Source organism: Doryrhamphus excisus, chromosome 23 (assembly GCF_030265055.1).
Source record: "Doryrhamphus excisus isolate RoL2022-K1 chromosome 23, RoL_Dexc_1.0, whole genome shotgun sequence".
Taxonomy (NCBI): Eukaryota; Metazoa; Chordata; class Actinopteri; order Syngnathiformes; family Syngnathidae; genus Doryrhamphus; species Doryrhamphus excisus.
This window is the reverse complement of record NC_080488.1, coordinates 12,362,218-12,389,427: the sequence shown is the minus strand read 5'-3', so window position 1 is coordinate 12,389,427 and position 27,210 is coordinate 12,362,218. Positions and strand designations below refer to the sequence as shown.

The 27,210-nt window shown below is 41.3% G+C and overlaps 1 protein-coding gene across 7 annotated transcripts in view; it reads right to left on the bottom strand.

The window, feature by feature from the left end:
* The window catches only part of il1rapl2 (interleukin 1 receptor accessory protein-like 2), a 203,688-nt gene that overhangs the window by 156,061 nt on the left and 20,417 nt on the right, over positions 1-27,210 (bottom strand). For 2 of the 7 annotated variants that reach the window (XR_009120848.1, XM_058062857.1), the window contains exon 1: positions 20,496-21,554. Coding sequence is in view for 3 of the 7 variants with exons in the window: in XM_058062857.1 (XP_057918840.1) it covers positions 20,496-20,603 (108 nt within the window). In the remaining 4 variants the exon portion in view is untranslated. Of the gene's footprint in view, positions 1-20,495; positions 21,560-24,160; positions 24,435-27,210 lie in introns of those variants that run through there. The other 5 variants (XM_058062860.1, XM_058062863.1, XM_058062861.1 and 2 more) reach the window with 4 other exon arrangements.

The following is a 27,210-nucleotide window of genomic DNA, read 5'->3' as shown; positions in this document are numbered from 1 at the left end:
AGACATATGTTCCGTTTTGGCCTAAAATAAGAATTTCCAAGCATAAATAGTGGTCCGGTAAAATTAGGTAATACGAATGTAAGGGTGACTATAGGGGTGCTACTTCATGTCAAGAGGACTCTAATCAAGTTTAAAACCATAAGTACAGGGTCATAAACAGGTTTTCTGTGTTGTAACTACCAAAATATTCTACTTAAAAATAAGGTATCCTACTTTGTGGGAATTCACTTATCAAGGTCGGGTCTGCAACCAATAAACCGTGATAAACAAGGCATTGCTGTATTTGTGTTTTAGCTCATTTATCCATTTTTAGACTTAAATACGTATATGCTTAAATATGCATATGTCGGACAAATAAAAGGGCAAATTCCACCACAAAACAGTATGACTTTACATATTTTTGAAAAATTGTGATAAAGCAAATTTGAAGCGTGAAGTGGTGAGGGACAAATGTATATACAGTATGGATTGTCAAGATGTCTCCATTCGACTTAAGTCATCGTCAGGATGTTGTTATCCTAACTTCTGCTTAGTTCAGAAAGAGTGTGCAGAAAAGTGTAAAAAGGTTATGCAACAAAAATAAATTAAACCGTCTAGAATATGATCTGCTGAAATGATTCAATAGCTGCTGTGTTTTCATGGTGCAAAAATTAGCATAATCCAATTCAATGTGACTACAGACAGTGTGTTATTCGAGGCAGACAGCAGTAAAAATGGGCTCCCATGAACTGTTTTCAGGCAAATAAATGTGCAATAACTTGAACAAAAATAGTTTGTGTTGAGCTATAATGTATTATATTCTATACTTAATAGTTGTGTGCCTCATCTATCACTTATATGATATATCAAGCTATTTGTATGCTTAAAAACAAACCTTTGAGTGCCAGCTTTGTTTTGCAATATTATTGCTACATTTAGTTGCTTAAAACGAGAGACTCCAGCCGCTGTTTTGGCTGTGCTTTTTTTATGAGCAAACACATGATGTCGCATACTCTGCAAACGTTGCATATGTCTGTACAAACGCACAAACTAGACAAATGTAAGGCTGCCATTAGCGGAACACATGATGCACTTTTTCCTTTCACTTCACCAGGGTGCATATTCTCATTCATGGAGGCATCCCAGAAAGAACAAAAGCAAGGTGGATGAGCAAGAAAAGAGTAGCAGACGCAATAGGATTGTCATCCCGTATGTCTCAGGTCTATCTGAGAAACTCAGAAGGAGGGGGGGGGGGGCATTGATGTAATAATACATTCTTTTTTCTAATATTGCCGTGATCGACCGGCAAAGGCCCAAACGTCGACTAGTGGCCCACGCTCGACATGTTGGTGACACCTTCTCTAGAGGATAAACAGACTGGAGCTGTCCTATCTAGTGCAGCCAATAGCTCTTCAAATCATTCAAAATAACAACCTCTCTTCAATGCAATAGTAATTTATTGACAGTCCCTAGCCTAAATCACCAGCGGTTAGATCGGCACTTCCCATTTGAGCTCCACGCACCATGATACAGCAGTCCAGGCACAGTGAGGGGTAACTACCCCATAGCTACGCGGCATACGTAGCCAACATCCAACGTGAAACTAACTTCATGTCTTTCTTGCGGGAAAATAGTCCTCTAGGTCATTTATTTGTTGTGCTCCATAATCTTGTCTGGACTTGTGGAATTGTGAAAGCCACATACCAGCAGTGCAGTACCATTAGCATCCCCAGTGCTGCTTCAGTGTCTACACAGGATGTGCTCAACCACTCCACTGCTGTGTGGCCATCTGTCTCAGCACCACAACTGCACAAGTTTGAGTCAGAAAACCCTTAGAAAGTAACTGAATGATGTAATGAATAACGTATAATCATAACGACGGCTCAAAGCTGTTTTGACATGCTGTTTATCGCCACTCCTTTCTGCAGTGAAAATGTAAATAGTTAGAAATAGTAAAAATGTAAAAAAATGGTTACATTTAAATGTGTTCCTAGGAATGAAGACTATATTTTTGCTTATTACGGAATTTCACAAGAACACCCCAGTGAGCCCCATTACCTTGCATAAAGGATATCCAAAACTGCCAATTTGCACCAAATTACCGCACTGTGTCTGCTTTGAATAGACCTCCACAGTTGAAGCAGTCACACTGATGCGCGTTCATCCAATATTTATCTGGAACCTTTTGCAGTGCCTGAGAGAGGAAATCATAACAGAGGACCAACCTCGCCAAAACTGCTGAGTTGAACTAGTTTTTGTAGGGACTACCTAAAAAGTGCTGTGACGCATTTCAGTAGATGTTTTCCATCTATGTGCTTTCTCGAGAAAGGTACATTTTCATGTTTTTTGAGAGGATTTTTCATTGGATTTGGGTGCAGGAGGCTGATATGGATTTAGACCTCCATCGACACGTTTATGAACAATTCATTATTAGACAATGCTGTAGAAGTCAAACATGGATTAAACTTACAGCGGTCGGTGTACATCTTGGAAAGCATTATAGATCGACTTTCCTCTCAAATAACTCAAATATTTAGTGTTAGCTCCATTGTTATCTCACGCTGCCTTAATGCTCTTGGCCACGGAATTCACCAGTCGTCCACATTGATGACTTTGCTGCTGGATGTTATTAGACACCTTCCGCTTGGGTATACCCCACAGGTGTGGAGCTCGGGTGTGGAGACCCTCCATCACCTTCTGCTTCCTCAGCCAGTCAATTCATCTTGGAGTGTTTGGGGTCATTTCCCATGTTGGAAAACTGCCATGCAGCCCAGTTCACGCTCACGCTGTCCTTCAGAGAGTCACAGTACATGTTGGAATGCGTGTCCCTCGATAAACTGCTGACGGCACTGATGGAGCCACGTCATCTTTTGATGAATAAATCCTGCTGTTTTGTGGTTGAATACGGCCTATTATTACTCATAAATATATATTTAAGCAAATTTGCCTACATGAAGCACTTTCAAGCATTAAAAGCTATTCAACAGATGCACAACGATGGCATGTAGTATTCCACATTGGTCACTAGGTGTCAGTAGTGTTACTCTAATGTTTGGTGGGATACACAAGCACCACACTAAATTGCCACAAACACACAGTTGTACTGAGTGTTTTCACTTCCCTACACTGCATTGGTAGTAATACTGTAGTAGCAGTAGCAGTAACACTGGTAGCGCACACCACAATAAAAGTAACACATTTGGACGTATATGTCAAAAGTAAATCATCTTCATTCAGACCAGGGGTGTCCAAAGTGCAGTCTGGGGGCCATTGCCGGCCTGGGGGCCATTGCGGCTGTTTTTTTATTGGGTGCAGCACATAGTAGAAATATTAAAATCATTTGAAATGTAGAAATTAGAGCTCAAAGGTTTATTATTGTTAGAACTTGCCTTCCAAGATGACGTAATGTCTGTTTTGGTCAAGTACTTCATAAAATAAATTACCCGCAAAAAATGCGACTTATACTCAAGTGTGACATATGTATGTTTTTTTCTACCTAATTATGCATTTTTGGCCTTGCGCGACTTATACTCCGGAGCGAGTTATAGTCCAGAAAATACGGTATATGTACATATATACTGTTTATCTACACTCTCATATCAAATCGGCCCCCGCAACGTTTCTGTCTGCGTCCCTTGCTGGAAAAAGTTTGGCCACCTCTGCTCCAACCTTTCCATTTATAAATAAGGAATCCTCAGGTTCGGGACTAATTATCTGTGATAAAAGAGGGATTACTGTAATGAAATACATCTAAAGCCCGTCTGTCCCTGATGTTGCGCTACCAAAGCACCATTATGCAGCCCACGCTAGGCAGTGACATAAATATACAAATCAGCGACTGTGAAGTCAGACTTGTGCATTTAGCAGGTGTTTTACAATGGATCCCAACTTGTATTCGCCAGTCAGATTTGATAATGCTGAACATTCACCACCGTCTCCCCTGGTCATGAACAAGACATGGGATTTGTCTCCTCCGTTTAGCTGGAATGTCATGTCAACATACAGACTCCCACTGATGGGAGGGAGAGAGGTGATGATGAAGCCAACTGTATGGGGAAATCCATTGAGATTTGCTGGATATTTCAATACATTTTTATGAGACCTGAAGCCCAAAAGACCAGCATCACCATTCAGGATTTCACATTGAAATAGTGATTATGGACACCATCCGGAATTCCTACATTTGATTGTTAAGTCATTCATTTCTTTTCTAGACTATTTGTCCTCGCTGTCCTGTGCTAAATAAATACACAAACCACCTAAACAGTTTGTCTATTTTTTTTTTTACATTATAGGTACATGTAGAGTACTCTATGGCTTTGTTTGCAGTATATATCCAATATTAGATTAAAGACTACATTTTATATACTCAAGGTCAGAATTTGTGTTAATACCAAATATATGCACATGTTCAAACGCCTGTTGAATAACTAAAAGATAAATTTGCCATGGTGATTAAAGTCAATGAAGTTATTAATTCGCTGTCAGAATGAATGTTAACTGGCCTCCCATCAGCAGACTAAAATGTGGGAATTTGGGTTTGTTGTTGGCAGCGGCCACTGTAACACTTGGTGCAGAAACAGGAACTCAGTATCACTTAACAGAAAGGTGATTAAATGACACCAACATGTCATTGCATTCGTCTGCCATATAAAGCAGCAGCACACTCATACACAGAGATATGGAAACAACATGGAATTGGATGCCACATTATACTCGGGTGAAGCATTTTATGACTATAGCGCAGCCAAGTCCTGCAGGACATTTACCCTGGCATGCCAACCATAAATGAACTCTGGGTCACACACACACACATACTGTAAAACTGCAAAGTTAACAGCTCTGATGAGCCTGAAGATAACACTGTTCGCACGACAGGAACATATGACATCCTAACCCCACCCACAAGTACACAAACACAGCAGTGAGGAACACATGCTTAAATACACTCAATGTGCATCCGTTGGGACAAATATTGTTTCACAAAAAATATATATTTTTTAATCTTTTATAAGAAAAACAATCTTTAAAAAAAAATAATAATAAAATAATGCCAAAGGCAAATGTGGACAGGTATGAATGCAAACAAACATTCCTGTTAAAACTAAAGGAACTATTTGAGTAAAAAGGATGATATTTATTTGGCTAATTAGATGGATGTTAGACATTAAGGTGGTGCAGACCATCAATTTCAAGACTACTGGACATTCCATTCTACCTTGAGACCCACAGCCGGCCATCCCGAGCATAATGTCACAAAAGCACAGCATGTCGACACACTTTCATATTTCCATAATTAAAACCACCATAAGAAAACACATGGAGACGTTAGGTGCTGCCTGTAATGAGATGACTAACGAGTTGTGTCAGTGGAGGAGTCTGCTCTATGCCTTCTACAACACTTTACATTTTCTTTTTCACGATGGAATTCTCCTTTGGCCAGGAAATAAAAGGGATGGAGAACATTGTCTCTGCCCCAGGGAGACAAAACGGTGAGTAGCCTTGGCCAGAATTTCATGTCTGGAGATCCCCACCCCCTAATTTATATATCTTTGACTGAATTCAGGAGAAAAGAAAGATAAGTCAAAGCGATGAAACAGTTCAGTATGCACTTGATGGTTTATGTAGCAGTATTTTATCATACTGGAACAGCGGGATCTTAATATACGTTCCAGTTATTTTTTGCAACTTAGAGGAGCAGTTGCCAACCTTTTTCACTGTTTTTACAAAATAAACAGCTAAGTCACTTGTGTTTTATTATATAATTGGTAGAAATCAATGATTGGTGCTGGGCCTTCAGTGCCTTCACAGTGGGGACCCAATCCACCTCTTAATATCATCACTACCACATCACCAATATTATAAAAATCTATTATATCTATTATAAAAATCTCCAAACTAAAAACCACAAATGTATCTAATACCATGGCAACCACAAAAAATGAAACAAAATACATCACACTCGCTCATAAGGAGTGAGGTCCTGTCAGGGCATTTTGTTTCCCGTCACATTGATATCATAATTGTACTCCAGAAGCTTCCAGGTAGAACTTGGCTGCTGGTTTCCCCTCACATACGTAACTGTCATGTCTTCAAACTGTAAACCCACGCATGCACGGGGAGAACATGCAAACTCCACAGAGATGGCCGAGGGTGGAATTGAACTCTGGTCTCCTAGCTGTGAGGTCTGCGCGCTAACCACTCCACCGCCGTGCAGCTCTAAAGCTAGTCTTTTGCCATGAAAATGAGAATCTGACAATACGTATCAAATATTTTCCAATGTTTTAAATGGGAGGAATGCATCCTTCCAGTCCAGCCAGCTTGAGTTCTACCTCTTCATGACCCCCCCCACTTCCCACCCACCCCACTGCTCCATTCAGCAGGTTATTGTATTCCAATGCAATCCCATTGACTGAGCAGCCTGGTCCAATTTTGAAAAAGTGTAGCGTGATAATCGGGAGAAAGAGATATAGATTTCCCTTTAAACTGGTCACTGATCTGTTGAGGGTTAGATGGGAGGTGTGAACTAGATGCACGAGAGAAAAGCCTTTGTGAAACAAATTGTGACCGACGACATCGACTTGATGTACATTTGACGTTTTTTAGCATCAGTCAAGAAGCAAAGAGACACAAGCAAACAAACGGACTCATCGCACGGCTCGTGTGCTTCTGCCTTTGCGTGTTTGTGATTTGATGACTTTACTCTGTGGGCATTTGGAAGTGTAAGGCCTGTGATTTTGAGTCTGTCTTAATGTGAGTGTCTCAGTGTGTGTGGCGGAGAAGTGACACAATATGGCACCATTACGCCACTTCTAATAACATCACATTCAGCACGGAGCCTTTCAGACTACAATCACGGCTGTAGACAATGTTGTGGTGCATGCACACTCCCTTGCAAAGGTCTTAGAAAGGCTCAACTTCAGTGAGGAGTGTCCAGTCCAGAGTTCTCCATTTCGTTTTTAGGGGATATTCCTCAACAAACGGGGAAGTTACAAGCAAACTTTCCCTCCACCATTTGACTGTGTGCCCCCCTCCCAGGGATACCTGCTGATATCACGTCCTCCAGGCAAGCCAAAGAGGAAGAGAAAAGGCCGCCGTGGATTGTGTGGTGGTCGACCCATGCATGCACGGGGAGAACATGCAAACTCCACACAGAATGGCGGAATCAAACTCGGGTCTCCTAGCTGTGAGGCCTGCGTGCTCACCACTCGTCCGCCGTGCAGCTAAGTAGAATATGACCTCTCTAAATAAAATCATCAAGGAGGCAAAATCTGATTACTTTCAGAATTGAATCGCTGCAAATAAAATAAATTCCAAGGTAATCTGACACTCCCCTGTGTTCTTCTTGATCTTCTTCCTAGATAAGATCAGAGATATTAAAAACAAGATTCCAGCACCTTCTGGCTACTCGACCCGAGTCGATTCTTCTCCCCAAAACTGGTCTTTTAATCCCGTGACACTGGAAGACATTCCAGTGGTGAAATCCTCCAATTCTGCAGACATCCTTCCCCCTAAGCTTCTTGTCAATGTTTTTGACACAATCGGGTCCCGGGTCACACAGTTTTTTAACTTGTCACTTTCGACAGGCTTGTTTCCCAGCTCCTTTAAACAGGCCATTGTGGAACCAAAACTATAGAGGACGAACCTGGACCCCACTGAACTCAAACGCAATAGGCTAGTACCAAAGCTCCCCCAGTTGGCCAGAATCCTTGAGAAGACTGGTCTAACAGCGAGTAGCATTTTTGGAAACACACCAGACATTTGACACCCTTCAGTCTGGGCCTCGGCCATCTCAGGGATTATATCATCTGGGTGATGTAAGTCACTTAGCAAAAGGTAACAAACTTCAGCGTCATTTTTGACCATGTCAGTAGAAAACCACTTTGCCACCAAATTGCTACTGAACAGACTGAACAGGTATTTTAGGGGCGGTGACCTCGTTCATTCCGTTGACAAAAAAGAATTTGTTCTTTTGACCCGTTCATTCGATCGATGGGTGAGTTCCATGTCTTCTATGTTTGGAAAAAACAAAATAAATAACAAATGTGTACTATTACTGAGTCATCACTTGAAGAAACGCATCATCTACAGATCGCAATATTGAGACATAACAATCACAACATTCCCATATGGAAACACCATATGCACTCATCTATTAAACATACCAATGTATAATATATAACCCCGCACAGTCTGCTGAATGACACTAACACAAAAATTCATTGCCAGAGCCACACTCAGTTAAATCAGTCTAATGACCCATTTGGCATTGAGCAGCATCTGCTTAGCAAAACAAGTCGGGTATTCGAGATATGAATACGTTTCTCCCTGACAGTCAGCTGTCTGCTATTTTAAGTGTATGCATTCAAAGGCCTCATGAGTTCATCTTCTCATGATCTTACATGGCTTTATTCACGGCGCCGTGCCCCTCGCTGAGCGTCAACATCCTCTTAAAATCAATCAACCCTCAGATCTGCCTCTAACTGTAGTTCCATGGTAAGGTACACTAAATTGTATTTGCAGTCAACGTCAAAAATTAGTTTAAAATGTGATTAATCTGATTGAATTGATCATTTGACAGTCCTACTTTTTTGTGATATAGCAATATTTTGATCTGCCACAATAGTGTCATCATTATCACTGATTTCCATCTTCCCGCTGAGGGTTGGAGGTCATGGTTCGCCAGTAGCACCAGTCTATAGCTGCTAATTTGCAGTTCTGATAGCATTTCTTGCTCCGTGTGGTGACGTTTGCAATCCATTTGCGTCTTGGTCTACTTCTTTTTCTCTTTCCCTCTATTTTTCCTTCTAGGAGTCGAGTTTAAAATTGGCTGTGTCTGATTATGAGACCAAAGAACAGCATGTTTTTCCTTTCCATAATATCCTTGAAAAGTTTTCTTTGTTGATTTGCCATTGTTGGTACTTCTTTGTTGTGTTTTCTTTCTTTCCAGAATACTTTTGCTATTCCAATCTTTTTTCAGATGATTTAGTTATTGTCCAAGTTTCAGGTCCACATAATAAAGTAAATGTTATATAATATTTAAGTATTCCAAACCTAGGGCTATGTTTGCACTAACACCTTTTGCCTATAACCTATTGTACATTTAATTTCTTTCTCACAGAACCCTCCATTGATATAGTTTGTCGTAAATATGTAATCGCACTAACTTGCTCAATTGTCGGATATTGCAATGTTCTTCCTATTAACATTCGTGATTTTGGTTTTATTCCCATTAATTATTTATCCCTATATTTTTCCTGTATTGTTTTCCAAGTTGTTTTCATTTTCAGCAAGCAGTACCGTATCATCTGTGCATCTCAAGTTTTTTTCCAACGATGGAAAAGCCTCTCAGATTTTCAATGCTTTTAAAAATTTGTTCTGTGTAAATATTAAAGAGGGATGGGGATAGAATACATCCCTGTCTCACACCTCTTTGAATATTTATTGCTTCGGAAAAGCAGTCTTTCAATCGTAGGTATGTTCTTTGTGTGCTACATAAATTCATAAGAAGTCTTGACAATGTAGAAATATTTTACATTGATTCTAGTGATTCCAGTGTGCATCTGTTTGCTACTACTAATCATGGCAGGCTTTGGGATAGCTGCTGCCGATGACAACTTTAGTACAAGCGAGGATGCAGAACCTTATCTTTTTGAGTCTGAATATACGGAGGATGAGCTACAGATTTTCGAACTTGAGCCTGCAAGAAGAGAGAATGAAACTTTGTAGCAGATGGGGGCAAGTCATTACACCAGCATGACTTAGCGGTGTAAATATGGAGCCTCCCAAGCCATGCTGACAGAAATGGAGTGGCATACAGTGTTGCCATCAGTGTTGTGCGAGTTCATAGCTGTCAGGAAGTAGTTCCAAGTTCAGTTCACAGAGTGTAAATATGAATAGTTCGCTTTCATAGTTCACAATTTCAATTTTGAACTAGTTCAAAAGGTCAGTTGATTTCATTTTTTTCCAAAAGATTGACCTTGTGATGAACGTTGAACATCGAACGCATGAACACATTCTTTTGTACTTCATGTACAAAACTAGTGACCATGGATGGAAAGGCTTCATATGTATGCCGGGGAGGACATGTATCCAAGAGAAAGACATGTCTGGATTGTGAATGACGGGCAAAATTCCCCCAAAAAGTTCAGATAACTTTAGTTTGCTATATAGTTGATGCAAGGCACAGGCCAAGGGAATATGACGATGCCTAACGATAATGAGTTTGATCCAACCTGCTGGCATTAATTAGCATTAGCATAGCCTGTGGCAAACTGTTGTCAATGGAATCTATTGACATTTTAACATATTAGTTTTGATTGGTAATTGAACGGAAGATTCAGTTTGGCAACCACTGCACATTTCCTGCAGAGGCATGCCCACCATGTGTGCGCACATACACATACAATGTTGCAAACTGACACATTGGGAAAACAGATTGCTTGATTGTACAAAGAAAAAATATGTTTTAATAATAAATAGTCACTCTCACAGACAGTGATAACTTTCCAATCCTTCAAAAAAATGAACAGCTAGTCCATTATCGCATGTCTGCAGCTTGTCCAATGCACAGGGGCTATAACACACTTGGCGAAGACCTGAGTCAAGTTGGCAAAGGCATCCTGATGCCCATAACAAGCAAACTGCAGAGTTAATCGGTGGAGTGTAATCTGTCCTTTGACCCTTTCACAGACGGTTGAAACAAGAAGGCAATACCACACAAACACACACACACAAACACGACACAGGACATTTCACTGACTCGCAGGAAGGGGAATGTTTAATGCACACATACACCAACTACTTCAGTCGTGTGTACCAAACAACAAACCGACTCTGTTTCAGAGGTGAAAGGTGAATGTGTTCATGGTAATTTCCATTTAAATACCAGCTGATATAACCCACATTCATTTTATTGCTAGTTGATGGCAACCTCAATGTGAGTATAAATTGCAATGCACAGTCCTACGTGTACGGTATGCCTCTGTTTGTTTATGCACGTGTTGCTCAGTATGTTATCATGCCAGTGTTCGCTTCTACTACCGCTATCATTGCATGCTAACTCTTACACTTGATGGCAGATTGTGCCCCACCCCAGCCTTTATGAAAATAAGAATTACAAATCACTTTTCTTTGGTGATAAGTCCCGGGACCACCAGCGAATGGCACAAAACCCCCCTATTTATCACACACGACTGCCCCCTACCCTCCAAACTCTTGATGTTCTCCTATGATTTTAAATCGAAACAATAATTGCCATTGTTCACTTGCGACACAATGCGGACACCTCCCCCTAGTGCGCCACCACGGCCATCTTGGCACAGTTGTACGATGGACCAAATTACCACTGCACGGAATGGGCAACGCTACGCCACGAAAATAGAGCCCTTAAACACAAATGGGAAAATAGACACCTCAGTGTTGCGATTCGGTTAAACAAACCTTGAGAGAACAGAAGAGAACAATTGAGACGTTTTAGGGGTCCAAATCCCTCAGCGCAGGTAAACTAGATAAGCTCCAGGGCAGGAGTTGACATTACATTTCATTTCAATAATAACGCCGCCTTCCAAATATCCCCAGCGGGAACACCGAGTGCTCAGATAGACACACAAAACCACCAACGTGACGATTTCTTCTGCCTCCACGGATATTCAACTAATGTGAATTTATCCCTAAAAGCCTTGTCGTGAAAGCAATATTTAGACTTTGTCACGCCCCCCCCCCATACATACACACACACACACACACACACACATTCACACACACACTTAAATTTTCCATAATATTCCCTCTGCACCCGTTTTAAAAGCTGCTCTATTGACACTACAATAGTCCACTGGGAGTCTGAAGAAATAATGTAGAGGCCAGATTTATTGCTCACACACATACGCAATATATTATTGTGAAAACAAGTCTTTTCACACATGTATGGAAACATAGCATCCGACTTCACACAGGGAGACGGTGTGGCGCAATATTTGTGCTCCACACAGACACACAAACATTTGCAGGGGGGGAAGGAACCAATTTAAATGCTAAGTAAGCAGTCTCTCCCTTTTGGGGCTATGTGATTATACAGCGGATCTCATAAGCAATGCTTCACAAATAGATTTGCACATGTAGAACTTAATTACAAGCGGCCTCGTTTCTCTTTGTGTGTCATATTCTCAGGAATCTATCTACGAGGGGAGGTGGGATTGAAGCTATTACCTCACTACAGCGTGTTTGCTTGTAAAGACCATCTATCTGCAGTTTAGATTCGATGAATGTTGACATAAACAAGTTGGAGCTCAGTTGCCAGCATCGCTTTTGTTTGGGTTTGTGTCACAGTCACAAATCGACTTTCTGCAAAACAAAATGAACCCCAGTGAGTTGACAAAATAGGGTACACGCCGTGTAAAGGAAGAAGATACAAATGAAAGGGGAATAAACCGCCTTTTGTATGTAGCCCAATCCTCAAAAGAGCCCGACAATCACATTTTCATGGTCGGAGACACGCATTTTCATGTGCCACTTGCTAACCTGAGACCTTCCACCTTGGAAAAACATCAAATGGAAAGCCCTATGAGAACAGTGAGCAACTTCTGGCAAGAAAGGACAGCATCTTCTCGGCTTATTCAGACTGTAACAGAGCAGAGGCCGCACCACTGTGGACTGGCTGGTCCAAAAGGAGGTGCTGTTCAGCATGATAATGTTCCAGCTGCAACCGCACACTTCAACCTGTTTTCCAAATTCCTTGTTTTTCTTTCACAACTATATCGCTGACATTTACAAATGACTTCTTTTTTTTCCTCCATCATCCATAGAACCGGAATGAATCTCTCAAGAGTTTGCACTCGGTCTACTGGAACCAGAAACGATGTTCTCTTTCTCTTCTTCTCTCCATTAATAAAGCCCCGGCCACTATGAACAGAGGCTGACAGAGATAAATGGAAAGAGAGAAGGAGGAGAGGGAAGGAACGAGGGAAGGAGAAAGAATTGGAGAACAGGATGCAGGGGAGAGAAGAGGCCTCCATTGTTTCTTATTTTCGCAGGCGCGCATCCAAACAGGGTTTCTATTTTGTGTGTGCTGAGGCGACTGAAAAAGAGATTCCTCCGAGGACAAAGAGGTTAACTGAACGTTTTAAAGCCCCATGCACACACCTACACATAGATACACGGGGCGGGGGGTGGGGGGTGGGGGGGTAGGGCTGTCTTCAAGAAGAAACATAGCGAGCATCCAACGTGCAAGAATTCATTCATTTACATTACAAATCACAATAAACTGAAAATTATGTATTTGAGAGAAATATGCAAATGTTCAGATGGGTGGGGGGGTTGGCTGAGCTGTAGAGTGGGTGTCTAGTAAAATATTGATATATACCATCTTTGCTCAAACAACTTGATGCAATAAAATGGAATAATTGATATTATTGCATGACTTATATTCTATTAAAAAAATTCAAATTGACCTTGTATTTTCTTGGTATCAAATCCTCACCACTACAGTTTTAAACAGGGGTTGGCAAACTGCAGCCCGTGGGCCATATCAGGCCCACCAAACATGTTCTTACTCCTTATTTTAAACCTTTGGCAACATCACTTTGGCTTCTATTGTGGCACACTTGAGTCGTCATCAGTCAGATACAATCTGTAGCTTGTACAAAAAATATCCAAACAACACGTCAACGCAAAAAATAACCTACCGACTGCACCATGTAGGCATGCCAATAGCACAATAAGCACAATACACACTCCTGCCGCAAGGCATGCTGGGTGGCTTCTGGTACTCTTTCTCCCAACACTTTACCGTGATCGTCGTATTTTTGCTTGGTTGCTAGTATGTATAGACAGCCCCCACATGTTTTAATCCAATGTGGCCTGTGAGTCAATAGGTTTGCCCCCCCCGGTCTAGAAACTAGTCAGTATCTCCACTTACCCGTTGAGCAAGATACTGTACTGAAGATGAGCCAGTTACTTTTCACCCATGTCAGCCTCCAATACCCTTATTGTGTGAATGAATGAGGCGTCTTTGTAAAAACTGTCAATAGGTACTACTGTGTATAAATACTGCACCTACACCATGTCATTGGCTGTTTGGCAGAGCATTTACACCTCTTATATTGTGCGTCTTAAAGTGTTGTGTATTATTATGTATGGGAAATCAAAGACCAAAGCTAGAAAAATTGGAAGCTTGAAACACAGACTATTTGAGCTTTTATGTCAGTTTGATTTATGCGTAAGTCAACAGACTAACAACTGGCACTTAACCGGCAATGACTGTGTCGTGCCTGTTGGCTACAACTCCTCCGCTGTTGATGTGAAACCAACTAAAACTGGCTGTGACAACTTTAATCCCCGGTGATTCAGATTTTGCTGTATTTGTAACGAGCCGCACACGACAGTTCCTGCTGACAAAATAATGACCTTCCTAAATAAAGCTTGATTTTAGATGGATACAAGCAACAAATGATGATATGCTGCCAACTGACGACGACTCTGAAAACTGTCCAGCTTTACAGACTTTTGTACAGGTGCAAGAACTACTAGCATCTTTAAATGTTGATGACAGAGCCTCTTTTTTCCCCCTGCCTTCCATTGTCATTTGGATGCAACCATTTGGACTATGAAGCTGACTTTATTAAAATAAATAAATAAATAAATAAAGACAGTATTAAAAATCCACAGAAATACAGCTGGAATGGGTGCAGATTCTGAAAGATCTAGAAAGCTTTCTGTGCAGGTTATTGTGTGTAGCTGCTCTACCGAAGTATAATAGGTCCCCTTTAATGTCATGTAATGGTTACTATATTTACTAGTGGAAGAAAATGTGATATTCTGGCTGTTTTTTTATATCCTGCCCACTCGGGAAAGGAAAGACACGCAGTCTTCTGTAGAAGGCAGGGAACAGCGTGAGCCAGATATGCTGGTGCCATAAATGGGCCCTAAGCACCCCCTTATCTTGCAAACCGAGTGACGTTCCTGCCAAAAGAGCTGCTGGGACGGAACAATGAGGCAAGACACGAAGGTTGGAAAAATTCATAAAATATCGTTAAGGAGGATTGAACAAAAAGCAAAATGTGGTCACAACAAGAATCACTGGAGGCAAACAGGGAATGAAGCAGCTCTCTCAGTATCTATAGAATGCAGAGAAACCATCCAGTGTCATGGTGCTAGAGCCGCCATGTTCAAAAACACTGATTTGTAGACCTAAACTTTGATCACAAGTGGTTAGTCTTAGTGTAACCCATTTCCTCCCCAAGCCTATATTGGTCACTCCTCTTGTAAAACACTAAAAAACAACTGTTCAGTGGTAGACGTGTGTTAGCTACAGATATCCATGGATTGAACAGATAAAAGTAAAGCTATCACATGCTCACATTCTGTTCCTTTGTGTGTCAAATCATGTCAAACTGATGATTGATTCTGACCTTCCAGATAGCACACCCCTGCAATCTGGGGTTGAGATGATGATGACTTTCATCAAAGTAAAAGTCAAGTCAGAAGCCAACTAACTTAGTTTGCCTTAACTTCTGTGCCAAATATAAAATACAGCATGTGTTGAGATTAAAACTTGCTGAGGCTCAATGCTTTAATACGGCGACTGCACTGTGATAAAAGATTCATTATATTATAATTAAAGTCAAACAGATACCTTTAATACGCCAATCGGAGCAACAACAGGAAGCAACAATACTTTGAGCTTCATTTTGTTCGGACAAAACAGGGCAAACATTCACGTGATTACTTGTTTGCCCATTTTTATTTTTTTAGTAAACCTTGCAAGGCAGGTGCACCATTGGGAATACATACATTTACACGCACTGTTTGCCATTTGTCAGTGTCAGTCAGGTGTATGCAAACCTGCAAATGTCTCCTACACAAATGCAAACATAAAAGCTTATAGCAAAATAAATCATGTTTTATGCACTCCTAAAACATTTTAACAACACATATTTGCAATGTTTTGTTACAATATATTCTAAAACCTCTAGTGTCGGTGCACTTTAAGAAATCTCCTACATATTTGTTGTTGTTTTGTGGGTTTTTTTCCTGGGTAATGAAGTAGAATCAGCACAGAAACATGTCGAATCAGTTTTGCAAGATGCTGATCTTTGCCATATTACGGCTGCTGTTTTAGCAGGCCGGCACTGCACTGTTGCTGCTGTGTACACTATTACTCCATTTGATCAGAATCCATAGGGACTAGCCTGTCAGACCACGTTACGTCAACAAAGGAGAGGCTACAGACACGGGTAGATTTGCTGAGGGGTGTACTGGAGAGTCACGGTGATGAAGAGGATGGGGCCAGCCCTGAAAAGAGAGTGCAGATCTTTGCAGTTCTTGTATACTTTACTTAGATTATGCATGATATCACTAGATTTGTCCAAGGGACAAATATTTCCTCAGCAGACACTGTGGGGACTACATGCTATTATTATACAATAAAATGATTATCAATACGTGAAAGTCCATTTTGGAGGAATTTATTAAATAACATAAAAATTGCAAATAAGACCAGATATTCCACTTGATATTGCCATAATAAATACACACATAGATATATGTATAGATACTTTTCCTATATATACATATATACTGTACGACGAAGATTGCCTTCAAAATATAATGCCCTGCAATTGACCTCTTCTACCTCTGATCTTATGTTGGCTATACTTCAAATCCTTCTATTTCTTCTTCAGCCATAATCCTATTTACTGTATCAGATGACCATGATGAAATGAAGACCATCAACAACGCCCCACATCTTTCTAAATGGATACCTTGAAGCAATTTTCCTTTTAAGTCTCCTAAAATGTTTCTGCTTGACTCGTAAGGGGCTTACTATTTAAATATTCCAAACTGCTGCATATGAAATTAACTCCACACAACTAATGTAAGACAATGTTGACTTCTGAAGGCTGTATAGGAAGACAGCTGGAAATGCAAGGTACATTTTATAGCTTAAAAACACTTGAAACAGCCGACAGCAGGATAAAATACTTTGGTGTTCTGCTCCGTTGCCAAGGTTTCCTCAACTTCTTCCACCCTGGATGCAGATGAAATATGTCCTCTCACTCTGGGATGCAAAGTCATTTAAGCATATTTCCTCTTTTGTCAAGCGAATTGGGAAAGAGGCCTGTGACCAGAACGAGGAAGACAAGGACAATTAATAGCTGCCGTCCAGACACTGTGCCCGCCAAGATGGCTAACACCACGATGGAGCCTGTCTCCTGTCAGGGATGCCATGAGTAACACGAGGCGTTAAAGCTGGACAGCATTAAACGGCACCTCCACCCTGTTCTTACTGCGCCGCTGGTGCCTTTACACCCACAACACTGTAGGTCGACTTAACAGCGACAAGTGGAAAAGCTAAATAAAAATAGCGTTGACAATGAATCAGCTCTTCGCGTTCATGTGAAATACAGCAACCTTCAACCCAGGGTTCCCGGTTCAAAGCCTTTGTCAGCAGACAGCCACCCTTCTGAGTGAAAGCAAGATACTGAATCACCAAATCCTTATCAGCTGCAGGGCTTCATTCTGAGCTCAGCTTGTCCTCCGCTGTGAACTGACCTACAGGCGCCATAACAGTTCTAGACACGGTTACTCGCAGTAGCATTTGCTGCAACAAGATTTTGAAGTACTAACTGCAGTACAGTCTGCATGCAAACATCAACCTCACTCATGAATACCCATTACCTTGTACTGTGGAATTAAGCAGTTCTTCCCTCATCATTCACCATAGCTCGGTGATAATTCAGATTCATAGCTATCTGGATGTTTTATTCATATCCAAGATATAAATTTACATTATTAATATTGTATTATATTTACGTGATAACACAGCTAACATGTACATACAATGTAGCACTGCTAGAAAGCCCACCATTTTTACATGTTCATGTCCTTATGCTTCCCTGACAAGGTTTTTTTCTTTAAGCATAGAGATTTCCCACTTCTTTTGGTGGTCCTTGAATGCACCATATTTGTGTGCTGGCCACTGAAGCACTTGGTTGAAAAGTCGCTGGCCAGCTTATGCTGTCAATCAGCGGTGAGTGTCAATACATTTTATATAAGAAACTTTAATTTATTCAGTATTGAAATATTTCTTGCCATCTTTTGTTGCATATTTTTTTATATGAGATTTCCAGCTGAGATTTTCAGAAAAGGTATTTTCGTTCACCTTCTCAATGTTCACTCCGTCTATTTGTATTGGTAAACAATGTGATGTTATATGTCATACAGACTAAAAATAATGTTAGCGCCATATGAGGAGAGGTATTCAATATTCAGCTACCCCCCCCCCCCCCTCCCCAGGCCAAATGCCAACCTGCCTCTGCCCAAAATGCCATTGATCATTTTGAGACCTTCCTGTGACAAAATATGAAAGAGGCTTTGATCGTTTCCTCAAGCATGACATAAAACGTCACGGTTTTACATGAGCGTATCATCATTCATTTTCATTGTATGGCATGACTTTGATCAAAATGCACTCTGAAATTGTTCAAACACACTTTTGTGTCAAATGGAACATGTCTTTCGGGAGAAATAGAAGCCATCGCAGAAGAGAATTAATTTACTTATGGCAGCCAAGTGTTTTAATGTAATTGTTAGTTGCTGTATGAAAATCTGTTCAAAACTGTTGCGATGGTAACTACGACTTTTAGGCTCACAGGAAAACCCGTACGTAGCCAGGTTGCACAGACACAGGGTGCGTGACCCCATTGCCCGGCCAGGGTAGCAGCTTCTCCCATAGAGGGGGACGTTGCCAGCTGTACACACGGGGTCTGCCGACAGGTCACATAACGTAGCCAACATTAATGTACCTTACCCGCCACGGCAGGCAGCTAGTCCCGGTTAACACTCTGCTTTTCCCCACCATGATAGCCATAGGTACCATAGGAAGCGGGTACGCCCATCTTGCAATCGAACTGAGTGGGCTGCACGAGCCTCGTACGATCCCCACACTCATACAGCAAAATAGTTGCGCAATGTGATGTAAACAATGACTAATGGGCATGTAAAGGTGACTAAGTGTGTTATTTCATGTCTATAGGGCTCTAAAAATGTTTCAAACTGTACTTAGAAAGTAATAAAAAGGTTTAGAACTACAGTGTTCCTTTGCTCTAACGTGGTTAACCTTTTTTTGGTATAAATTTGTTAAAGGCAGATCCTGGCCCTTTAAGAAGAATTGCACTGTGGGAAGTTGAGTGTCTCTCTTCCCTCTCCCATCTGTCATCTGCATCCTGACTGGTTGTAGACCATTGTCAGTCAATCTTCTTGATGCTGCCCTGCCATGTCTCCCGTGTCATCGCTAGCTCGCTGCTGAGATTGAGGCCTTTGTATGTTTGCAAGTTTAAATACAGAATGTCAACCAACTTAACTCCTACTATAAATCAGGAGACACGGAAATTAAATTAGCGCGGTCGGGTCTGCAACCAATTAACTGCTATAAAAGAGAGACGACTGTAGGCTCAAGATGCCATCAGAAGGGTCGGTGTATAATTCACACTAAAACTCCACTTACATTAAAGGAACGGAACTTGGACATAGACAGAGGACCTGCACACACACACACACACATACACACACACTAAGAATTGTTCCACCCTGATAATCAGCTTGTGCCTTATTGCTAAGCAGCCACCATTGCAAAACACATGGAATCCCTGCCCGAGTGCGGCTGGAGCGGCCTCACACAATTTGGACAACACGCATCTGTCTCCCTCTCTTCCAAAGCCATCTTTACATAACCAACACACACGTTCTGTTCTGTGTTCTCCTTGCAAGAGAAGAGGACATAGAAGAGGGGGGGGGGGGGGGGGTGGAGGAAGAGAAAACACCTGCTGGGCTGTAAAGCACTCAGACAAACAGCGCCTGTATTTTGGGACACTTGAACAAATGGTAAAATTATACAGTGGATTCAGAAGAAGCGTCCTTTCACCCAAAGGTGCTTTGTTTCTGTTGCTGGGTTTATTTCAGTTAACATGCAACAAATCAGAAAATAGTAATAAATCATAATAAATATAGATGGACACAAGTTAAATGAAGCTGATCATCATTGCCTTGTCCAACTAGCCTTGATGTCCGGCTGTAGGCACCCGCCTTACACACACAGCTCAAAATGAGTCACTCAACTAAAACTGCACTCTTTCTGTGCCTGCGTGGGTTTTCTGCGGGTACCCCTGCTTCCTCCCACATTCCCAATGTGAATGCTTGTCTATATGTGCCCTGTGATGGACTTGCCACCAGTCCAGGGTACCCTGCCCAAAGTCAGCAGGGATAGGCTCCAAAACCCGCAACCCCAGTGGGGATAAGCAGCACAGAAGCTGGATGGATGGGAACTAAAACAGTCATAAGAAACCATATCAATGTTTTTGTTGACAATCCTTGCAACACAAACTGTCACTCATGATTCCTTTATCATGCGTGCGTAAAATCACGAATGCTCCCTCTTCCACTCGCTCCCTCCCACACACCTTGTCAAGTATCCCGCATATGAGCCCTGCGTAAATTTGGACAATGGCACCTCTTACCTGCTCTCTGAGAGCTTCTAGTCCGGTATCCAAAGCGATGCCAGTGATAGAAGCTTGACCCGGTGAAAATGTTCTAGTGTTCAAATAATCCAACCTTTTTCCTCTCATCGCCGCTGCAGGCAAGTTTTCCCTCCAGGAGATCGGCTCCCCTCGTCCTCTGCCAAAAATCAGCAGTCGGAAATGTTCAAAATATGTAATTTGATCAATCACGGAGCCAGGTTAGTACTTCTCCGTCCGCGCTTCACTTTTACGCATTCCAAAAACGCACACGAGTGGTTTGTACACAATCATTTCACTTCATTATCACAAGCAGCCGGATGCGTGGATTTGTTCGAATACATAACTTGATCAGTGTTCTAGCAATGTTCATCAGTGCATCCCTACTTGCTCACAGCTAACCAGTCAATATCTGGAGTCAGTGAAGGCATACGCTGCCGATTCATGGATCGATAACTTCAATGAGTATCGCCACTTCTGTTATATTCCACGCAAATCCAAGTTGTTCAAAAGACAAAAATAAATGTCCAAAAGTCAGTCAAGGATTAAAACAGACGACCGCTGCACAAAATATGTGCAAGTTCGCACAAAAGTGTTTTTTTACGCAAAGATGGGCGGTGATGTCTCTCAGCAGGTCACTCCAATAAGACATGTTTGGACACGACACGCCACAAGTTCCGTTTGTTTCACTCAGTCTGGTTGCTACTTTACTTCCACCATCCACAAATTAGGGTCCATCCACTGGAGTGGAAAAAAAATCAAATATACCAAAAATACAACATGTCCTTGCAGGATGATAGTAAAGCTTTTAAAGCTTGAGTCACTTCTTTTGCTTGCTTCTCCTCACCGAGAGGCGAAGGGAGGGGAGGAACCGGGTGAGGGGTTGAGAGGGTTGGTTGATGTCCTCGCACCACAGAACGGACCTTCCGGGATGAAGAGAGGATGAGGAAGAGGATATGAGGAAGGGGGGGGACTCCGCTCATGTGACAGATCACCTCCACTTTTCCCGGTGGATGAATGCGCCTCCTCCTCTTCTTCCTCCTCCTCCTCCTCCTCTCACCCGCCCCCCTCAGGTCTTGTGTGGGTTCTCATCCAAACCAACTAAAAAGACTCCACAGAAGAATACACAATAAGAACGGGGTAGGTTCTTGGACATCCACTACATCCACTTTCCAGGCTCAGCAACACTGGGCATCTTCACCCACGCATGGAGGGCGCTGTTCTTCAGCACCACATTCCAGCACAGGCGGACCCACTCAGACCACGGAGAGGAGACATGTTACTGTTACATTTGAATTCTAATAGTTGTTGCCACAAAATAAATGAAAGTAGGAAAAAACATCAGGAGTGTTAGAAGGGAAGAAGAGCATGGGGGGATTCTTCTGCCTGAAAAGCGCCACTATGCTGCCCCCTTTTGGCTGTACGGGGAATGAATATGAGGTACAGTATGAAGAATATATCACATCCTTAAATATAATTGCACACTCTAAAGTTAAAGTTGCATTGAATATCTGTTTCTTGCCTCATTGTTTTGATTTTATGACTAACTTGGCACACCCATCACCTTGTTGACGTACATGATATTCAGTAGTCTGGTGGTGTTGACATGTTTGAGTCATACTGAGGCACCTCCTCAGTGTTTCTAATGTGATGGCTCACTTATGTCAGTGAAAAAGAACACTCAGTAACGCTTGTATTGACAGATAATGTCATGTCTAAAAGGCTCTACTTATAATAATAAAATACGTTTAATTTATAATGTACTTTACATCAAATGAATGATCTCAAAGTGCAACAATAGAAGAATAAAAGTTAACAGCAAGTGTCCCAAAAATACAATAAGAACATCCGAAATAAGTAGAGCAGTGGAGGTGGAAATGACCAAAGCCAAGCTAACAACACAGTGAACCAAAAACGTGATATAATAAAATAAAAAATAATGATAAACTCATTTAGAAGATTGTAAACAAGCTTTCTTCTGTATGTTCCACTACATATTTGTAACTTCATGGCAAAGGCACATGAGATTTCTTAAAAATTAGACGATATTGGTATTGATAAGATGGTATTACATTTTGGAATAATGCTGTAACATAAAATGCGGGAAAAGGAAAGTGCTATGAATACTTTTGTCCAAGAAATAATCACCTCTCTATACTTTCATCTTCACCGACAATGTAGTTTGTCTGGGATGGGGTGGGGGGGTGGAGGGGTGCCATACCACTTCAGCTGCCATTGCGACATCACGGCCTTGACTGACTGATGGAAACGTGAACGCGCCCCATTATTGCAGGAACAGTGACTAAAAAGCTGCCAATGACAGCACAGTGAGAGCACGCTGAAGGAGACAGAAATGCAAGCCGCAGCACTGGAGAATAATTCATGGTCGTTTATATCATGAAAGCCAGAACAATTTCAAAACCATCCCTGCTTGTTAGTATCGCTTCACGGACAACTGACTCGGAAATAGAAGGATGCCTGAACAGTTGACTCAGGGGGTTTTGTGTTGGTCTTCAGGAAATGCAGTGACCTGCATTAATACAGGTGGACATTGAAATCTCAAATATATATATACACATATATATATATTCCAATCAGGGTTTTATGGTGGTAATACTGATCATTCATGAGTGAAATCAACCACAATCACAATCAATCAATCACATAGTTGCAGTGTATATGTTGTAGGGCCGCACGGTGGACAAGTGGTTACCACCATGTAGGCATACATGCACACAAATCAGTTGCCCTCGGCATCCCGGAGAGGAGAAAAAAAAAGCCAGGACTCGTCTATCAGCTTAGCACCACTACTGAAAATAGCACCTTTCATGCTAATGAAAGGACTAATTGAGCAGTGGCCGTTCGATCGGAGCACCCCTAATTTATATATATTGTCCTGATGCTCGTCGTTATAAGTGGCCAGGTGAAGCATTCTCAGCAGAGAAACTATCTTTTTTTTTTTTTATCTGTGGAGTCTTCTCGTGTCTCACGGCCGAGCCCATTTTTCTCCCTGCACAGATTAAAGGGCTCTCTGTCTTTCAGACAAAAGGGAAGGTGCGGCGGTTTTAGTACTGAATTAAGTCACTCTCAGGTCGACAATTTTATGATGCAGCCACAAACAAATCATAAAAATGTGTATTGTCCATCCTTTTCCGAAAATGAGACCAAGGGGAACTGGTGGACTGAACTGGGTTAATGTACACAATATATTCTTGCTATTAAAAAAGTGCAACAGCTACAAGGTAACCCGTGAAAGTAAAAACTATTTGAGATGCAGTTATCAAGTTTAGGCTCGTGTCAAGATCATATTTCAAATTTATCAGAGACCTTATTGGTGTCTATGCTGCGAGACTTAAACATAGCATGTTGAGACAAATTGTGACACATTTATTGCTGTAATGGTATCATACCAGAGACAGATGGAAGCGTTATCAGCACCTGGCATGAAGGTGAGATGAGATGTCTGCCAAAAAGACCTCATTTGAACGGAGCATTTTCAGACTTCAGATAAGAATTCAACATGAAATAAGTCATAATGACAAGAGTGATTAATTACGGACATTTGTAAGATGTATCTTGTATTTTGTCCCAACCAAAATTGTGCCAGTGTGCCCACAAAAACAACGTGCAGTGAAATCATGCAAATTTAACAAGCATTAAATATTCACCTACTTTTAGACGGAGAATTCAGTCGCACCGCATGGCGTTCTTTGTGATGAACCTCCAAGACAGCACGGTGATTGTGCAGGTGATTTCGGATGTCATGCCGCATTTCGAAAAGTGAAAGCTCCTGAACAGATGGCTAAATAGATGTGAAGGGTCACTGGTGATCCTTCCGGTCCTTTTCTTCACTCTGGTGTCATGCTGTTCCTAGACGGAGGCCAGCAGACAGCCAAAGTACTCAACCATGCAGAAAAGATTTTGGATCTTGTCCTTGCAACCCTAGGAGACAAAGAATATAAACAGAGAGACTCAGTTGCAAAGTTATCACATGAGCTATTAGTTGATTTGAGAAATGACTATTAGTTTTAGAAATAGATATTAAATTGTGAACATTATACATTCAACAACAACAACAGAGTGGTGTTGGCATCTATAGTGATAGCCGCTCAGTGGCCCTTAAAAAGGACCTATTATGCTTTTTCCACTTTGCTAACCTGTAAGTGTAGATAGAATGTTGTATTCTCGTGTAAAAAAAAAAAAAAAACATTAAAAGAGACAGTTTTCGCAAAAAGCACAAAATCAATGCAATGCAGATTCTGGAAGAACTATAAAGCTTTCTGTGCTGGTTATTGTGTGTAGCTGCTCTACAGGAGCCCACAACTCAATACAAAGGCACAAAATGAGCATAATAGGTCCCCTTTAAGGAACAACCCTGGAACCAAAGAGGCTGAAGCCTGCCATGAAGTGAAAACATAGAACACCAATGGCAGTCCTAAGTGAAGCCAGTGTTACATTTGAGTGGACTGATGTGCTGTTAGATATGATTACACCTTTATATTTAGTCTATTAGCACTTTCAGTCCAGTACTGGACCCCAGCCTTCAAATGCCTTCTGGACACACACCCTCACTTAGCACAATCAGTGTATGAACACTTAAATGGGAAAAATACCAAGAAAATAGGCAAACACACAACAGATGCATTTGCTCTCTCTGAGTCTTTCTCCCATGCACACGCACACACAAGCTTAACTTTCACTTTCATTCTTGAGGGGAATTTATAGACTGTAATTTCATTCTGGGCTTTTGCTCAATAATCCTCCATCAATGCCGGAGAAAAGAAAAAGAAGCGATGGCCTTTCCAAGAAAGGTGCAATTTGCTGCAGTAAATATAGACATGGCAAGGGCTCTCCATACAAAACATTTTATGGTCAGAGAAGATAAAGATGGAGGCTGCGTGACCATTATAAAAAGTACAGTCATGGCCAAATACATGAGTGTGGTCATGGCTGTATAAAGTAGGCGAACACTGAACCAACTGTTGAGTACGGTGGCAGCATCATGCGCTAGCACTGTTTTACATGTAGTTGTATCGTTGGACTCTGCAAAGTGGATAGAATCATAAAAGGAGCACCATGTTCAGATTCTTCCAAATCGCCTCTAATTAACAGATACCGTAGAGGATGAAAAGTTGGCCATAATTGAGTGTTCCAGAGGCCAATGATCACAAATTCACATATCGGAATGGCTAAAGCAGACTAAAATTAAGATGGAAATTCCCTCCAAATGCCCCAACATCAAGACTATAGAATTTTCGTTGACTATTTCAAAGAAATAATTCTGCCAGCAACAGTCGTCAAATGTCTGGTCAATCCGAAATGAATCAAAACATGACATCGCCCATTTCTTGTTTTTATCACTATGGATAATTATCCCCCAAGCAAAAGAACGATTCAAATGATTTATTAAGAGCACATAATTAATATGACAATCATGCCCAAGAGTGCATGGCAACTTTTGACCACAACTCTACAAAGTGTACAACCTTCCAGCCGTGCACCAGAAAATATGCCTGCGGGGCTTGTCACTACATGCCAATTGTAAATATTGCATGGATTATATATTATGTTTGCAATTCATTAACAATCCTTGCACATGATTCATAAGTGGAATCTAAAGAAGGTTTTCAACTGTGTATTCAGTTTCATTTATGGTGAAAAACTAGTATACATTCTTAAGACTTTTCTACACCAACATGTTACAATAATTCCTTACCAGGTTAGTGGTGAGCCATGCATTTGGCATTTTTTTGGGACACAAAGCCTAAAAAAACAAAATAATTTCGAGCCACGAGCCATTTCCTCCCATGACAGGAAGCCCAAAGCATGAAGTAAAACAGCCGCAATCACCGTTAAGTTTGCCTCGATACTACTCCTGTTTAAAAAGTCCTTTATCTTTAAGTACATTGTCACAAATGATCTGCGGTAAGCCGGTGAATGTAAAGTTGGCAAAATATGACAAGCATAAATAGAACGGGTCTGTTATTAAAGGTTAGGACAACTCTCGGTCTACCGACAATCTCCTTATGACAAAAACTAGAGAGACTAGTGTCAGACGAACCACTCCCAAAACCATATCGGCAAGCTCAACTGCCCTTTCTGCACACAGCTGGTAAAAAGATCTGCTCCTATGAAAATGACACTAGTGTTTTTGTTATTAGTTTCAATTAATTCTTGTATTTTGTGTTTTTATTACTGTATTTGATGTCCGTCATGTACTGTGTAGCGTGTGAATTAAGTGGTATTAAGTTCTGACTCAAAGCGAGAACCAAGTTAGTTCATCAGTTCAAAAACAGGTCAGGATTTATTATTTAAATGTCTTTAAATAGAAGATGATAGGATTATATTTTGCATATTTTAAGTATGTGTGTTGCACATTTCATTAAAAAAAAAAAAAAGAAGAAGAACCGCTGGTCACCCTCTGAGCCTGTCACTTGGTATCTGGTGTCTTCCTGATGCTGATGAAATTAAGAGTTAGTCTTATCGTCAGCATCAGCAGCGTTGGGCGTTTTGGCATCACCAGCCTTCCCTGCGCCCATAAAACAGGCTATCTCCTGTCTGCGTTGACATCAGCAGTCTGGCCTCTTGTCTCTGCTACACTCGGACTTCCTTTTTAAACCAAATGCAAGAACACACAACATGAGGTGGCGTCAACCCAAATGGGATATTACACAGAAAATAGCATTAAACTACATATTACAAAACTACAATATTTATG